General features: G+C 33.4%; 1 protein-coding gene across 4 annotated transcripts in view; it reads right to left on the bottom strand.

Annotated features, from left to right (window-relative positions):
- Positions 1-18,683, bottom strand: part of SNX13 (sorting nexin 13) — a 133,631-nt gene that overhangs the window by 81,599 nt on the left and 33,349 nt on the right. For all 4 annotated transcript variants that reach the window (XR_006384280.1, XM_044246150.1, XM_044246148.1 and 1 more), the window contains exons 2-5: positions 8,490-8,602; positions 4,431-4,533; positions 2,780-2,869; positions 1,820-1,941 (exon numbers count right to left, since the gene is read on the bottom strand). Coding sequence is in view for 3 of the 4 variants with exons in the window: in XM_044246150.1 (XP_044102085.1) it covers positions 1,820-1,941; positions 2,780-2,869; positions 4,431-4,533; positions 8,490-8,602 (428 nt within the window). In the remaining variant the exon portion in view is untranslated. The remainder of the gene's footprint in view (positions 1-1,819; positions 1,942-2,779; positions 2,870-4,430; positions 4,534-8,489; positions 8,603-18,683) is intronic.

Below are 18,683 nucleotides of genomic sequence, written 5' to 3' on the forward strand. Positions count from 1 at the left end.
AGGACATTAAAAACCTAAATTTCTAAATTCCCTCACAGTTTTCAGAACATTTTCACAATTATTATTTTCATTACATTCCAGTGATCAGAAATTTTGTTTTTTTCACTGGAGTATCTGCAGCATCTGGTTGGTACAAAGGAAGCACAAAATATTAGTTGAATGGATAGATGAATCTGATACCAACAATAACCCTGTGAGGAACACAGAACAGGGCAGATATTACTATGCTTATATCACATATGAGCAAAACCAAGATTCAAAAAGTTCAAAATACACGCTCGTAGTTCCATAGCTAAGTAGTAGAGCAGGATGCAAACTGAAGCCTCCCAATTACTAGTTCAAAGTTCTTTCCAGGTTTAAAATCTGTTATATTTCAATATATACTTAGGCAGTCAGACACATCTATAATGAACCCCTATTCCCACCTTCCCAAAGGAGGAAAAAAACAGTCATTAGGATGATGTTACTATAAAAAGTAGCGAATGACTGACTCAGAAGAGGACTGAATGAATAACTAACACTCAATAATGTTATATATATGAAATAAAGGATATAAAATCCTATTTTTGAAGTTTGATTATTCTTTATTTTCTGTGTTCCACAGCGACTCTACACTTGTAATTAAGGCTGGCTACTCCATAAACGTCTGCTATTAGTACTAAGGGAGAAGGCACTCAAATCTACCTCTACAAGGTTATTAATCAAACCATAAACATTACTGCAGGCCTCTGCAATGACCTGAGGTTGAGGAACTAACCTCCTACTCCAAAGCTTAGAATTAACTGAGTTACAGATGAAAAGTCCTGACAGGGCAGCCTGAGCTAGAAACATCTACGTGCACAGAGATAAAAATGCAGTAAAAGCCCCAGGGCAAAGCTCTATTCTCCAAGATTCTCAAAAGTACAAGATTGTATTTCAAGAACCTAAGTAGGGAAGAAAAGAGGCTCAGCTGAAAAATAACAAAGTCAGATTTAAAAATGTTCTCTTGGCCATGGCATGCAGCTTCCTGCCTTGAGGCTATAGGCTAGTAGGAAAATCTTTTAATTTAAAAAAAAAAATCAAATTCAAATAAACATAAAATCCTTGAGGCTATAGGCTAGTAGGAAAATCTTTTAATTAAAAAAAAATCAAATTCAAATAAACATAAAATTCTTTCTTTCAAAAATAAGTCACTTCTGTATATGAAATGGTCACCCAAAAAAATCAAGAGGTTTAAATACAATGATATAGACCAAAATATTTTTGTCATAGAGAAGGCAGTATATAAGTGGGTTTTTTAAATGGGGTTTTTAAAGTAAGAATTTTAGTATATCTCACAAAAATTTCTTAAAGCAAACTCATAAAAATACACTCCCTTCTGAAAATAAATAAGCTGAATATTCTCCAGTGATTCATGCTTCTTTGGTTTCCTCTCCACTGAGACTTCTATAAGGTATGTGCTAAAAGTAAAAGAGTAATTTTACTGAAACTATTTCCATGGCACTCAAATAAAACAGAGTATCTGGGTAAGAGATTTAAAAAAAGTATTCTCAATAAGTGAGTTGAAAGTCACATGACTGGACCCTGAGGAAGACACTGACATTCAGACTGAGAGAATAGGGTTTAATAAAGATAACCATTCTGTAAATGTAAAGGTTAAATCTAAAGAAGTACAGGTTTTTAGAGCTCTAGTTCTATAATCTATTATCTCACAATCATCTACTGTTCTACTCACCTTTAGTAATTATTACTAATTAATAATTTCCCCCTCCAACTTAAAAGTCATTTTCTTTACTGGTATAAACAATATTATTTAACTTTTTCTGGATCAGTGCCTTACCTAGTAGCAAACTGAATGAGTGCATTTTGAAGAGTCTGCCTAATTTCAAGAAGAAAAGACTCATCATCACTTAGTGTATAATACCAATACTGGACATAATCCCTCAAGGAAAACTGGATAACCTAAAACAAAAATATTGGGAAAAAACACAACTTTTTAGGATTTAAAAAGTTATGAGCAGCAAACTAAAACCTAAAAGGATTATTTACCAATTTATATATACTCTCTACATACTAAATTGTGGTACCAAAAAACAGCCTTTATTACAAAAGGATCAATATGCTAAAAGACCATTTCAAAAAATTTTAAATTATTTTGGTGTCCCAAGTCACCCACTACCCAAGTTCACTTAAATCTAATACCTTTGATACTGCCAACAGTATCAACAAAATTGATTTAATACAATCAGTCAATACAGCAAATGATACAACTTGATGTATATTACTTTTGAAAATCAGTTAAACTAAGTATGGGTTTAACTATAAAAGAAATGTTAGAATTTTAAAGAACACATTATAAAAATCATATAATCAAACATCAATGAAAAATATCTGGAGAGTAATTTTTTTAATTCTAATTTTTTAATATTTTTGAAACAAATCAGGCATAACCATTTAAAAAACTATAGTACAAATTGTCTGATTTGCCAAAACACTAAGCCTATTCATCAGCTAAAGAGCATTTTAACTTTAAAATAATTAGAAACATTATCAAATATGTCAGAGAAAACTTTTCTATTAAATGCAAGTTCGAACAAAAGGCTTTAATACTATATAAACCACTTTATTATAAATGATTTCATAAATAAGGCAGCTTCTTTAAGTACAGAATCTAAGAACAGCATTATGATGACTTTCCAGCATATTACATAAATAGCAAAAATTATTTCCTAGTATTTTCAAAAGAAATACACCTTACAACACAAGATAAGGAATCCAAATACCACATACGAAAACTCACTTGCTGGAGAGGTTCATCAATTATATTGGCACCTGTCAATCTTCTATCAATCTTTATAGTCCTGGCTTCTCGTTTCATTTCTTCTAAGCACTTAAAGGAAATCACAACATTTTACTGCAAAGTTCTCTGATTTAAAGTCTGTATAGTTACTTCTAACTTGCAACTTCCCTGCCATCTTCAAGTCAGGCAATAGCCTTATTTCTCAAGGCTCTGTACAAAACCAAACACTTTCTCAAGTTAACACAGCTAGACACCCAGAAAAAAAAAAAAGAAAAAAAAAAAAAAGCCTATTGTTATCCTCAATAATTTCATAAAATCGGCAATATTATTTAGAATGTAAAAAAACAAAAAATATAAGATACAATGTTGCTGTATTTCAGTGAAACTTTAAAACCATAAATTAGTGTTTCAGGTGAATCAAATTAATAATTGTCTTTATTAAAACTCTCCTCCTCTTCTCCCTTCCCCCTCCCAGCCCAAAACAGTATACAAAGTGCCAAATAAATATATTTTAATTAATTTTATTTAGGGATAATTTTTAGCAACAAAAGAAAATGAACTTCTCTATTTCTCTGTAGTGTTCAGTAAGTTCAGTGGCCTGGAAATAATGTGAAAAGTAGTGGGACATTCTTCAATTAAAAATAAAAAAAAAATAAAATAAAATAAAACAAACAAACAAAAAAGCATGAATACATATATAAAACATACCCTTCAAATTATTACATGCAACTTCCAAGGACAGGGTGAAATTCTTTTATTTCAACAATATAAAGCTATACTATATATTTCTATCTCTGCATTTCCTACATCTTAGCATATAATGAACAAGTTATTAACTGTAAAGTTAAGATACTGGCATCAACTCCAGATCACTTTGTCTCTCTTCACACAAGATGAAACAAACCATCCCAATACCACAAGAACTGAAGACAATGCAAGTATGAAGCCTACCTACAGTACTAAATTCCAATTTTACAGATTATGATATTAAAAAATGGAAAAAATATCAACACTCAAGATGATATAAATATAATTGGGCCTAAATTATTAAAATTATAGATACTGAATAGCCTAACTGAAAGCTGTATTTTTCTTTTTTTTTTTTTTTTTTAAAAGATTTTATTTATTTATTTGACAGAGAGAGATCACAGTAGGCAGAGAGGCAGGCAGAGAGAGGGGAAGGGAAGCAGGCCCCTGCCGAGCAGAGAGCCCGATGCGGGACTCGATCCCAGGACCCTGAGATCATGACCCGAGCCGAAGGCAGCGGCTTAACCCACTGAGCCACCCAGGCGCCCCTGAAAGCTGTATTTTTCAAGTCAGTTAAAAAATAATATCCATTTTCTTTTCTCTGGTTTCTATGCAATTTAGTTCACTCCATATTTTTGAAATCCTATGTCACAATAGTAGGAAGAGGCCCCAAATTTCTATCTTTTCATAAAATTTTCATTTCCACTCTGAACATCTAACACTACAAGTTTTCAAAGTAATCCTCTAAGATACATTTTCTAAGCATGATTAGAAAGTGTCCCGTAAGTTTATAGTGAGCATTAGTGACATGTAGGAACATATGCCAAGCCATATACAGATGATCACATTACCATCGTTTCACAGAACAAGACTGTGAGGTTTTACCTTCCTTTACCCTATTTACCTTGGGAATCCCAGTTGACGTTGGAGGAAGAAATGAGTGTTCACACTGTTCTAGGTACTTCTCTGAGTTTGTTTTTCCAAAGAGGAGAGTAACCACAAAGCCCCTAGGGAAGAAAAAACTCAATTACAGAAACAAAAACAAAATTCTGTTATAACTTAACATATCTATTAACCAAAGATATTTTTCAGATTTAATAGATGGTTTATCACTCACTAAAAAAATCAGTTTTTACTTTGGCAAGGCAAGTAATTGACAGTTTGTTATGTTCTGAAGTTTAAAACAACTATAAGCATTTTGTGAATTTATACAAGAATGCCTTTCAAAGTTTTTATATAAATATATTCCATATATTTCATATTTCATATATTTCATAAAGAATCCCAGGCAAAAAAATCAGCCCTCCCTAAATAAGTAGGTTCATTAAACAATGATAAAGACAAATGAGATCTAAATCTATAGCTAAAATCACACATTTCTATAGTTCTATTAACTAATTAATGTCAGATAGTAATATAATTTGTGATTATGGAAAGAAAATAAATAAAGGCCAAAGAAGGAAAAAAAAGATATAGCTTATATAATTAGACTGGAATTTAAAAATATATATAAATACATCCCAAAGGCTGATTATTTTAAAAACAATTACAGAGTTGAAGTAAGATAAAAACTGGCTGGGATCTGTTTTACTCTAAGTATTGACTAAATGCTATCAATATTTTATATACTCAAAATTTACCAATTAAATCTAAGCACCAGTAAGTAGACAGGAAACCCATAAAAAAAAACATCAAATTCTAACTTTATAATAATCTTATAATAATCTTACAACAATTCAACTGCTGTCATAACAAGAAGGGAATAATGAAAAATTAAATAGGGTCAGCCTCAACTACTAAAAGGAAGGTTCTCAAAGTCCTCTGCTTTTTGTGGCTATCTGTTGCTATTTAGTACAAGCACCACAAAAGCTGAAAGATGAGTTGAGAAAACAAAGTCAAATTAGCCCATGTCATCAATTTTGTTTTTGTTTCTTTTTTAAAAAGCTGGCCTCAGAATTTCACCTGTCCTGCATCTGATACTATTACTAAGACTCAAGATGGCCCCATATTTCAGTTTTATCTAGTGATAAGCAGATTTACAGACATAAGTAAATGCTTATACTATGTATTTCTACAATTATTATCATAAGAAAGACTGATAAAGTATTAACCTTTGTCCAAAGAATGATAGTAGGAAAGTAAGCTAACAGTCTAAACTTAGCACCTATTTTAGCCTTGAGGTTTAAGTAAAAACAGGTGCTACAAATGACTGCATCACCCAACCTAACAGAATGTCATTAAATAACCCATAAAACAGAATCAAAAGTATGCACCCAAAAAACAAACAAAAAAACCACATAATACTGGGGCACCTGGGTGGCTCAGTGGGTTAAGCCTCTGCCTTCGGCTCAGGTCATGATCCCAGGGTTCTGGGATCGAGCCCCGCATTGGGCTCTCTGCTCAGTGGGGAGCCTGCTTCCCTCTCTCTCTGCCTGCCTCTCTGCCTACATGTGATCTCTCTGTCAAATAAGTAAATAAAATCTTTAAAAAAAAAAAAAAAACACACATAATACAAAAATCTCTAAGTGATTTTCCTTCCAAAAGTTATCTTTATACTAGAAAATATGGAATTAGCTTTATCAGCAAAACATATATATTATCAACATTGTAGATGGTTAACTGCAGAATTTTTTTAAAAGGTGGTTTCCATAAGAAAATGTATTAATTCCTCTCAAACTTGCATTTTATAGAAGTAAAAAAAAAAAAATCTTAAAAATTCAGATATTAAAACCAAGAAATGATTTTATTAAATGCAATTATTTTACTTGAGATTGCTATTTAAAAGCCTGCATTGTTCTTCAAATTCATAAGGCATTAAACTATACTAAGTTATATTAAAGAAAAAACAATCATGCTTTCTAATTTCAGCCAAAATAGGAAAGATTTGATTCAGGAACTAGATACTCATTGACCACAACTGAGTAATCTAGAAATGATTAATTAATCCCCCTGATTATTGAAGATAATTCTGGGAGGCTTTCTAGAACTTAAATTGAAGTCCCCTTACTATGGCAGTGAATTTCACTGCGATTTACAATCAGGAACAGAATATCAATATCAGATCAGAACATTTATGATATAACATCAAACTGGAATTTCAGACCCTATCATGTGACTCTTAATATTATCTGAAGAGTTTTTAGTGACCCTAGCACACCATCCAATATCCCGCCTTATTTAAAAACTTTTACAGAACTTTAAAAGTATCTGAAAACGATTGTGCTTACTCCTTGGTAAACCTGCACACTCAGAAAAGGAGCAGGAAAGGTTGCCATGACTTTGAAGTACATGGACTCAGCACTCTTCCGTCTTCCAAAACCTGATGTGGAGCACTTCAGTGTATGAGAGATGACTCTCCACCCTCCGGTCTCCAAAGCTTCCTAGGGCTACTGTTGACAAAGAAAGCTACAATTTCCTCCCTCCCTGAAATACTGGGAAATAGTCTAAAATCATTCACCTTCACTTTTGCCAAGAGCTTATTCAATTCATCAAAGAGAAGAAATCTCTTGTTTTCAGAGAAACATCTCCAAAAAACAGTCTCCCTTCCAGTCAATGAAAGCAGCCATGACTCCATGAGGAAGAAGTGCAAGCACACAGCTATGCGATTATTCTGCTTCAGTCTTCATTTGTGACAAAGAAGTGTAATTTAGGAAGCCCAGGGGGCTGCAGATCTATAGTCTTCAATCATCTTTATAGTCAGTAAAGATACTCAAAATTCCATTTATCTGATTCTCATGGCTTATTTCTAATTGTTTCAGTATGCAATACTATACCCAATACCTACTTACATACAATACACACCTAATACCATACCATACCTAAGCAAATATTATGAAAGTGTTAAATATAAATTATATGCAGTTTTAGGAATAGTCCTTGAGTAGAGCTTGATTTGATTCTCATTTGTCCCACAAATAGTGGGTGCAGTCCTTCTAAAATGGCCACACAGAACTTCCAAACCCTATCATGAAAAAGGTGGGAGGTGGTAAGTACATTGAGAAATCACTCCTTGAGTATCTTATACAGTCTTTCAGGCCACAGTTTTTACATTCACTTCAATTTAGCTAAGTTGTTCTCTAAGCCTATAGGTTCAAATAACTCCTCCAAATATTTGGGGCCTCAAAAGATTTTTTAAATAGAATTCAAAGGTATTCATTCCAAAAATAATTACATAAACATATCTTATATATACATACATACACGCACACAAACACGTGCATATATATAAACAGTAAAAACAAAACACTCAGCTCAGTTAAGGTACTTGGTTTGAGTAAGTAACAATCCTCTAACTCTCTTTTCTACACTTTCCTTAGATATAATTCATATCTGATACCAAACGCTCTGCACAGGAAGTTATACTAAATCATGACTGAAACTTCTCTTGTAAAGGTTTATCAACTCAATGTAAAATATAATCAAATAATGAAGAGAAAAATAGCAAATGAGGTGTTTGAATTTTCCATAACAACATGACAGCATTCACTAAGGGAAATAATTAATATTATTGTATGAAGTCTAGTCAATGAAACAGCATCTTCTACTATACTACGTAAAACCTGAGGAATCATCTCTATTAAACTTAACAATTATCCTGTTAATATTGTAATAAATAAAAATTTCCAGCCTTAAAAGGTAGCAACACCAAAAGGAATAAAAAAATCTTTAAAACCTTTCAAATTATACAAAAAAATTTTATACAATTGAAAACTGAAAAGTTTTTGAAGATGACTATCCATATTCCTGGTACAAATCATAATCGCCACCAATTTTATTTTACTGGATATCTTATTTTACTTAACTTTGGTAAAAAACAATTTGCAAAAATAGCACTCACAAATAAATTATACTACCATTTCTCATGGTCATTTTTTTCTTACTTATTAAGGTCTCATGGTCATTTGTTTCAATTTCTAACAAGAGTAAACATTTGAATTGTAAGACTGTCATTGAGAATACTTACCCGCCCACAAAGCATAGGATATAAAAGGCCAAATAAAATATTACAAAGGGTCCAAAGGTTATTAGAGAAAGGACAATGCCAAGGCTTCCCCATCCCCATATGGATAGACTGGTCTGAAATAAAGCAAATAAAAAAATTCTTTTAACAAATGTCCATATACATTAGAAAAGAACCAACAAAACCGTACATAGTTTTACATCTCTCCTTTTAAACATACACGGTTACTGTTTCAGTAATTGTTACATATTTATTTTTGAAAATGTTAATTACAATCTTAGAGATTTATCTCCAAGAAACAGTATACAAAATCTATATGCAGAAAGGGCTTTAAGTACATCAGCAACGATTTTTTAAAAACATAGTGACAATGAAATGCACAGCAAGCGATCATTACACAAATTGTTGAATGATATGCTGGGATAAGAAATGGTAAAAAAAAAAAAAAGTATTTATAAAAACATTTATGTAGACTACAAAGTTGTACTTGCTTAGAATATTTCATTTTAAAACTAAGTTCCAACATAACTACAGTATAACAAGACATTTCTTATAAATTAAAATTTTAAGGTAAGAAATCCACATCTCAATGAAAATTATTTTTACTCAAATTGTATGCAGTAATTTGTAAAATGATAATTGCAAACTTCCAACTTTCATTACTAAAATATACCATGAGCTCAAGAAACATCTCCAAAAATTCTGTCCTTAAAAATACACAAAAAACCCTATTTTGTTTAGAATTATATTGTATTATTTATTTAAAATACACCTTTTGTTGAAGGCAAACTGGATTTTAGCAATTTAAGTTATTATGAATAAATAAACATATTCAATTCACAAGTTCCTACATCCATTTGCCTTGTACTGTGAGGTCCACAAAGGAAGCATTTGTCTCATTCCTGCCATCAAGGAGCACAGAGAAGAATGTCTTATAGGAATGAAACAATTAGACACTGAACCAAAAGAAAATAATAGAAAGCATTATAACATGTTAAAGTGAACAAAATTAATGACCACAGAACTATGGAATAGACAATAAGTTCTATGGATTAAGAGAGAAAGGAGAGTTTTATTTATTCACTCATTTTCCAGTCATCAACTGTTTTCTATGTGCTATAAGCTCAAGGTGCTGGGGAAACCACAAGGAAAACAACATATCCCCATAAGGCTACATTCTAGTAAGGAGAGAAAGATAGGCACACTTTGATAAATTTATGACCTTCTGTTAAGTTTACATTCCAGGGGAAAAAATAATAAATTTATATAGTTATATCAGATGGGGTAAGTGCTATGGAGAAAAATTAAATATATATGATTGCTATGTGCATATATACATATATATATATGACTATATAAGAAGCTTTCAACTAGATGACATATGAACAAAAATCTTAGAATTTATTTAAGGAGAATTTATAATAATGAGTCTTCCTACCCCAAGTAATATTTTTCCATTTATTCATATTCTCTTTTATGTCACTCTGGGGAAGCTTTTTTAAATTTCTTCTTTTATTTAAGGCTGGTGCAATTTTTGTTCATTTGTATTTTTATTATCCTTTTTCCTATACTGGCCACTTTTTAACCAGAGGACAGAATGCCCCGCTGATGAAGTTTCTGCTTTGCCCTCATGATCTCCTCCCTGAATCAGTTGAGGATACTGTTTCATCTACAGAACTGGTCTCTGACTTCTAAGAGCTGAAAGTAAGCAAGGGGATTTAGAATAAAATACAGAGCAGTCCAATCCCTCTGACAATACGTCAGCTGAACACCTGTGTACCTAGATCCATATTACAGTCCTGCCAGATGCCCAACTATTTCTCAAGATTCCTTCAAAACCTTATCCACTGACGTCCCTGCAAAGAGTTCTCATAAACTCTCAGGGAAAGTGAAACCAGACTATGACCCAGATATTTTATTCAAACTACTTTCTTGAATGAGGTCTGACCTAATATTTGCAATATTATTCTTTCTCTACAAAGTTAGATTTATGCTTGCTAGCCAGTTTTTCAAAGCTAAACAACGTAGATATATTTAGATATATTAAGAGGTCTTAAAAATGAAATCAAGCAGCTACCACTGTACATAAAGGAAGGGAGCATAATAAATATAGTATTTCTTCTCCTGTTTGAATCATACCTCTCACAATTAAAATAATTTTCAGAGAAGAATCACAATTAGCTAATATGGGGAAGATTATAAAATGCAGCAGTTAGTTAACATGGGGAGATGCTCAAATGTCTAAAATGCAAGTTTTCACAATTTATTGCCTCTCATTTGAAAATGGTACCAAAAATGATTAAAACACAAATTTTTATTCATTCATTCATAAATACTTGTCAATACCTACTACAATGTGCCAGGTACTAATGATTTAATGTGAACAAAACTGACATTACTATCTATTTAAAAAAAATTTACAAAAGATCCTTTAATTTTGAGAGGAATTTTTATTTTCTATAGACTAATAAAATTACACAGATTCAATTAAGTAAGTCAAGTGTTCATTTGCTTTGCAGTTAATTTTTTTACAATAGTTAACTTCAAATTTTAAACTGTTCATTGAAATACCAGAATAGTGAATTGTACAAAACTAGAAAGTTTCATAGTGTTTACACACACACACACACATATAAAATTGGCTCATTATATGGTGAAAGTAAGGAATACAATGGAACTTAAAGCCATATAAAAATTGAGTTCTAATTATTTCCTAAGATGATACAAGATGATAAAATTCAGGATCATTTGGGACCATATCAGAAACTTTCTACAAATTCAAACAGGTATTAATTACCTCAAGAGCTGACCTAACACAGAAGCCAAAAAATAGAAATAAATCTCTATTACTGTGATTTACATTAAAATAATACTTGATATATTATCATTTTCTTCTCTAAATACAATAATCAGTGCTAAAATACCCCTGCTATCTGATTCCCTAGAACCACTGACCCACCAATGGGAATTGGAAGAAAGCTTCAAAATCATCTACTCCAGTACTTCTCAAACTTCAAGGATCTTAAATGCAGACTCTTAAAAACGCAGACTCAAAAAACTCTTAAGATGCTGATCCATTATGTCTGAGATTCTTTCATTTCCAACAAGTTATCAGAACTGTTTAGAACTTAAAACAACTATATGTTTATAATTCCCCTTAATCTCTAGGTCCACAAAACCTTATTCACAAACTCTAAAACCTAAAAAGTTTTGAGAACCAAAACTGTACAAAACATTCTACAAACTCCACTTCATTTATTTCCCTGAACAACTTACTTAAGTAATCCAGAAGTTAGGACAGCATAGTGCCCAAACAATATGGACTCTGGAGTCAAACTGAGTGCAAATCTTACCTTTACTCTTTATTAGATGGATAACCACTACACACCTTCATTTCCTCACCTATTTCATGTGTCTGTTGTGGGGAGTAAATAAATGCAATGTCTAGTGGTCACTCTCATTCTTAGTCTAGCAACAGAGAAATTAAGACACAGAGAAAAAAAAAAAAAACCTGCCTGAGGTTATGCAAGCTAGTAAGTTAAGAGTGGGATTTGAGGGGCGCCTGGGTGGCTTAGTGGGTTAAAGCCTCTGCCTTCTGCTCAGGTCATGATCCCAGGGTCCTGGGATCGAGCCCCGCATCAGGCTCACTGCTCAGCAGGGAGCCTGCCTCCCCACCTCTCTCTGCCTGCCTCTCTGCCTACTTGTGATCTCTCTGACAAATAAATAAAATCTTAAAAAAAAAAAAAAGAGTGGGATTTGATCCTAGGCAAATCCCAACTCCTTATTAAACCTTAAAATTTGTCACTGACAACAACATTAAGGAAAAAAAAAAAGCTGAAATCATTTCAAAATCAAATACTTTTCAGTTTTTTAATATGCTTCCCAAGAAATCAGTCAGAAAATGACTTGTAATGAATGTAATAAATCCCTGGCATGAATATGAAGTATGTAATTTTTATTATTAGACAATCATTTTAACCATCATATACCCTACATAAACAATGGAAAGAATTTCACTTTCAAAGGGTATCAATTTATTAGGATGTCCTGACACCTATATGTATCAGTTTGGCCTTGAGCATAGGGACACAGAGAAATAAAAAATGATCCCTGCTGCCAAGATGCTTAAGAACCATAAAAGGATAATGCAAAGGATCATATATACCTCCTGACAAAAGAAACCAAGCGGAAATAATTTACCTTGTAATATTTTATGCCTATCAAGTCCTACTGACATTTATCTTACTTGACTCTCATCACATATTTTTATGATAGGGAAGGTAGCATAATACGGTACTAAAAATAAAAAGTTAGAAATTATAGGTTCCAGTTGGCCACTAACATTGTGTAACTTCTGCAATATCACTCATTGATCCAGAATTCCCATTGAGTAGGCTCTCAAGTCAGGTCTAGCTGTAGCAGATTGGTTAAGTAACTGTCCTCATAATGACACAACTATTTTTTTTTTTTTTTGACACAGCTATTTTGATGCAAAGCCAGACTGAGAGTCTCCTGGCTGCAGGGGGAGAATGGAGTTAAGTGGAAACAGGTATTTTAGATCTCATAAAAACACATTGTCAGAGCTCCCACGAAGTGAACATTGGACTCTGATGTCTCAACAGAATGGGTCAACCATACTCAAGAGTTATAATGACCTGGCGTATGTGAAAACATTATGTGGCATAGGGCAGCCAGACAGATAGGGCTAAGAATCTTCAAACCGATATTACTTCAGTGCCAACTTGAGTCACAGAAATCATACGAGTTAAACAACAAAAATAAGCACTCAAAAGAAGAGTGGCCTACTGCAACTATAAATTGTTTTACTCCCACTTTATTCCACCTAAAATATGTTGGAAGTTCTGCTCCACGTAATTTCAATGGCATGTACTCCTGACATGGAACCTCTCATTCAACATTATATAATTTAACCAAAGCCTGGTACAAAGAAGCTGCTCACTAAAAATGGAAATATTTAATATACTAACCAGAGAAATGAAATGGAGGGAATGGAAAGACAAGGGAGGGGAAAAAAGGAGAGGACAGGGAAAGGGGAAATTGCAAGACAAGGAAAAGGTCTAGGAAAGTGAAAAAGGAAAGGACCCTAATTTGAAGTGTTCCTCTACCCCACACCTTATGGCTTTAGGCAGAGTTATACCTTCCTTCCAGTACAACTGACACCAAATTCCCACCCCAAAACAACAACAACAACAAAAAAACCCAAAAACTGGACCTTGTTCTTCCATGAGACTGATGGACCAAAAAAAACGTTCTTTTGGCTGCCTCAACATATGCCGACAGCAACCCACATCCATTACTTCCTTAATGGATGGGGAGGAAACCACAGAACGGCAGCCACACAGGGATCATCAGTACATTTGCTGGGGCAACTTGTCCCAAATCCCTCTTTACATACTCTAAGGACAAGGGAAAAAAGATCCTCTTCTACTCACTTCTATTTAAGATACCTAGCATGTTCTTGGGAGGATGATTAAAGACTAGTGTGATAGGGAGTTTTCAACTCAGTTCTTGAGCCAGGAAAGATAAGAGAGCCTGTGGAAAGGGTAGATACCACAGTCAATGACCCTGGTTTCCAAGATGGCTAACCGCCCAGTTGGCAAAAATAACAGCCACTAGATACCTAAAGAGTCTCTCCTACCTCTCCCAACTGGGGGTGTATATTTTTAGTTCTTTGTTAATAAACCCTTCTCCCTTACCAAAAGAAGTATTGTTATTGTTCAACTGTCATATATTCTGAAGAATGAATTATGTACACATATAGAGATGACCACCTGTACAAACCCTTCCCTTTTTATTAGAGCAGTAGTTATAAAAGGTCACAGACTGGGGCGTCTGGGTTAAAAAAATCTTTAAAAAAAAAAAAGTCACAGACTACTACTGAAGTACACACAATTAGGACTCTTAGCATCTAATGACAAATATAAGCTACAATAAATTAGTGTTTTTCACACTAGATTCTATCAGTTGCAAAATACCTATACCCAGTTTGAAAACAATAGCAGGAACATTCAGAATTTGTATTTATTTATTCAGGATACAAACTAAGCTAGGCTGCCAACCTCCTTCTTATTCCCATAGCCCATACACTGGGAATCATTGAATTGGGGCTTGAAGGAACTACTACTGTATTGGGGGTGGGGGGGAGAGGAAGATGGTTATTTATTCAACATTTTCTCTTATACAGGAAAAATCATAAAAGTATCATGTGGATAGGACAGTATAGCAAAGAACAGTGTTGACAGGCTTCCAATAAATACGCAAAGCCTCAAATTGAAAAACTGCTTTATCAAGGTTTCCTGAATTTCTAATAAAAGGTCTAGTAGATACACGAGGCTGAATTAAATTAACCAAAAGAGCTTTTCAGAGACAACATATTTCTAGCTATACAAATTGTTTTGGAGTCTACATATATAATAAATAACTCAATAAATTAAAGATGTCTTTTAAATAATAAATAAGCCTCTACTCTCCATCAAAAAGAAAGAAAATAGATTCTTTTCCTAATGTTCCCATTTGAAATGGGAAAGTCTACTTTGGTTTATGAATGAGACTGATATATATGAAATGAAAGTCTATCTTTGTTTTTGAATGATACTGATATATGTGTATATCTTTGTTTATGAATGAAACTGATATATATGTGTGTATATACATATACATATGACACATATATAAATATGTTTGTGTGTATATATATATATATGACACGCAAAAAGGAAAAATATTCCCTTAAAAATAACTGATTAAAGCAAAAATTTTAAAGCTACCAAAGAGTAAGACACTTAAATTTCTAATTACATGCTATTAGAATCCATCGAGATATCAGAACAGAAATCTTGCATATTTTAAAAATTGTATTTTTTGTATCAACATATTTACCTGTAATTATTTTTAAAATTTAATTACATACTAGTAAAAGTATGTATAGCTATCATTCAGCTAAGAAAGGGACAGAATTATAAATATGCACACAATTGCTTTTTTTTTTACTGTAAGGATATAGGAAAGCTTTTTAAAAATATTTTATTTATTTATTAGAGAGAGAGAGACAGCAAGAGAGGGAACACAAGCTGGGGGCATGGGAGAGGGAGAAGCAGGCTTCCCGCAGAGCAGGGAGCCCAGTGCAGGGCTGGATCCCAGGACTCTGGGATCACCACCTAATACGAAGGCAGATGCCCAACCACTGAGCCATCGAAGTGCCCCCAGGGAAACTTTTTAAACTGATCAATGAGGAATGAAGAAAATGGGGGTAGAGGAGACAGGGATAAGAATTAGACATCTGAAAACACCTTGCTGTGTAGATCTGATTTTGTGACACTATAAATATTTTACATATTAAAAGAATTTAAGGGGCGCCTGGGTGGCTCAGTTGGTTGGGCCACTGCCTTCGGCTCAGGTCTTGATCCTGGAGTCCCCGAAGTGAGTCCCACATCAGGCTCCTACCTAACTCTGCAGGGAGTCTGCTTCTCCCTCTGACCTTCTCCCCTCTCATGCTCTCTCTGAAATAAATACATAAAATCTTCAAAAAAAAAAAAAAAAAGAATTTAAAAAACATTCTCTAAAAATGAAAAGCAAAGTAAAACAAATCTAACTATATACTAAGAATGTGGAATAACCACACAAAGAAAATATTTTAAGTCATTTTAAAATATAGTAATTTAACTGTGGCTCATTAGTGGTATAAAAACAATCACAACAAAAAATAATATTACTTCTGTAAAAAATAATGTTGACAGTTCCACTGAAGTGAACCAGGGCTACTGGAGCAATGGCTGATTTCAAGGAAATGAGTTTAAAAATGGGCCTGCAGCAACTTGACATACTAGAAAGCTACTGAAGGCTACTGAAGATAAGTCAAAAGGACTCAGCAAACAACCTGAAAAGGCTGCAACTGTCTAAAGATGGAATCACTAAAAATAGTAACTGCAGTGGACTGGAGCATTTCAAATACTTGAATTCATGAAATCATGAAGATTTTTTATCTTTTTTAATCACCTTTAAAGGGTGCAACTGTGTTTGAAGAGTGGTAGAGAATTAAGCATTTATCAGGGTAACTGGAAAGTTTATGAAAATTAAGTCTCTCTTTATGGAAATATTCCATATAATAAAGAAGAAATGATACAACTAGAACAGTACCATATTGCAATCCTTAATATGTCAGAGATCTAGCAGAGGAGGGAAGGAGGAAGGAAGGAAGAACAAACCAGACATTATACACCTCTTCAAACAAAAATATACACCACCATCTACGAAAGAGTCTTGAGTGGGAGGGGGGTGGAGTGCGGAGGGGAGGGGAGGGAAGGGAGGTAATCAAACCTGAATCTGATTTTAAGAAATGCAGAAGACTGGGAAACGGTTACAATATACCAGGAAGATGAACTGTTACAATATACTAGGGAGATGAACTTAAAAAAATAATAATAATAAAAATATATATATAGAGAGAGAGAGAGAGAATGTGAGAAACACTAAAGGGCAAAAAATACCCAGTTCCTTCAACAAATGAAAGGTCAGGGAAAAACAGAGAAAGAAAAGGGGGACAAGGGAGGGAGAAGGAGAGTTTGGGGAAAACTACAGGCTACAACTACAATATGTAGAGCTTATCCTACTTAATTTTCACAGAAATACAGTAGGAAAGGAGAAAGAAGAGGGATGAAAAAAGAAAGAAGGAAAAGGGGACAAATTTGTAGTCTTAAAAAAATATTTATTTATTTATTTATTTATTTATTTATTTATCTGAGAGAAAGAGCAGGCACAAGTGGGAAGAGGGACCGAGGGAGAGGGGGAGGAGGGGCAGAAGGCACTCCCCACTAAGCAAGGAACCCGATGCGGGGCTCCATCCCAGGACCCTGGTATCATGATCCAAGCCTAAGGCAGAAGCTTAACTGACTGAGCTACGATTGAGCTATGCAGGTGCCCCAAATTGGTAGTTCTTAATATTTTCTGGATACTTAATGACATTAAGTTATTGCTTATTTTTTTGTGGCAAAATAATATTATGATTATGTTTTAACAAAGAGAATCTCTATGTTTTACAGACACATAATGAATTATTTACAGATTAAATCATGTATCTAGAATATACTTCAAAAATAATTCTGCAAGTAGAGAGTGGGGAAAAGTAAAAAAGGATGTAGGTGAAATACAAGTGGCCATGAGCTGATAAATGTCTAACTGTGCATGAGGAGAGGAAATTCATTATATTAATCTTTCTACTTTTAATGTTTGAAATGCTTAAAAAAAAACTGTTTAAATATATACAATAATCGGGACACCTGAGTGGCTTGGTTGGTTAAGCGTCTGCCTTAGGCTTGGGTCAGAATCCCAGGGTCCTGGGATGGGGAACCTCATCAGGCTCCCTGCTCAGCAGAGTCTGCTTCTCCCTCTGCCTGCCACTCCCCATTAGTGCTCACACACTTGCACTCTCTCTGACAAATAAACAAATAAAATCTTAAAAAAAAAAAAAGCAACCAAGAGACAGGTTAAATAAAGTAATGAGTTCTAATATCTTCCTTTGTGTGGGGTTATGTGCACATTTTATGCAAGAACTACTGTTCTTCAAATTATTTTGGGGGGTTTCATCTGATTCTATAACTATTAAAAAGCTATGTATTAGGTCTTAATCACACAAAAATGAGTCAGTTTCTGCCCTCAACATGCTCACAAACTAAATAAGTAAAATTACATGTAATGATACATAAAAATGTCATAAATGTCACAATAAAAAGATTTAAAAGATTTACAAAATGTTTAGGAATGCAGAAAAGATAAAGCCTCCAGAGCTTATAAACATATTCAAACTCCTTTTAAAGTGTCTTCCATAACCAATTGTGCAGTTAAGGAAATCAATCTCTTTTCTTTATAGTTACTCACTTTTTTCCATCAAAATGGTACTCTCCAAAACTGATTATAAACTTTATGTACTAAAGTCCTGGTAATTTCCAATAATAAAAACTCCAAGTGAACAAAGATTCACAAATGCTAAGACTATTCAAGAGTGTGTCACAGAGAAAGTACTGTTTGATTTAAAAGTAGGACAGAGAATATCATTTGTTTACTGAACTTAGCCCAATGCTCAAGGCTATTTATATTTTTACACCTGAATATATTTAAAGATTCCACTTATAAATGGCAACAAAGTAAGCTGTGAGGGATAAATGCATTATTTAAGAATTT

This window comes from Neovison vison, chromosome 4 (genome assembly GCF_020171115.1).
Source record: "Neovison vison isolate M4711 chromosome 4, ASM_NN_V1, whole genome shotgun sequence".
In the NCBI taxonomy this organism is placed as follows: Eukaryota; Metazoa; Chordata; class Mammalia; order Carnivora; family Mustelidae; genus Neogale; species Neogale vison.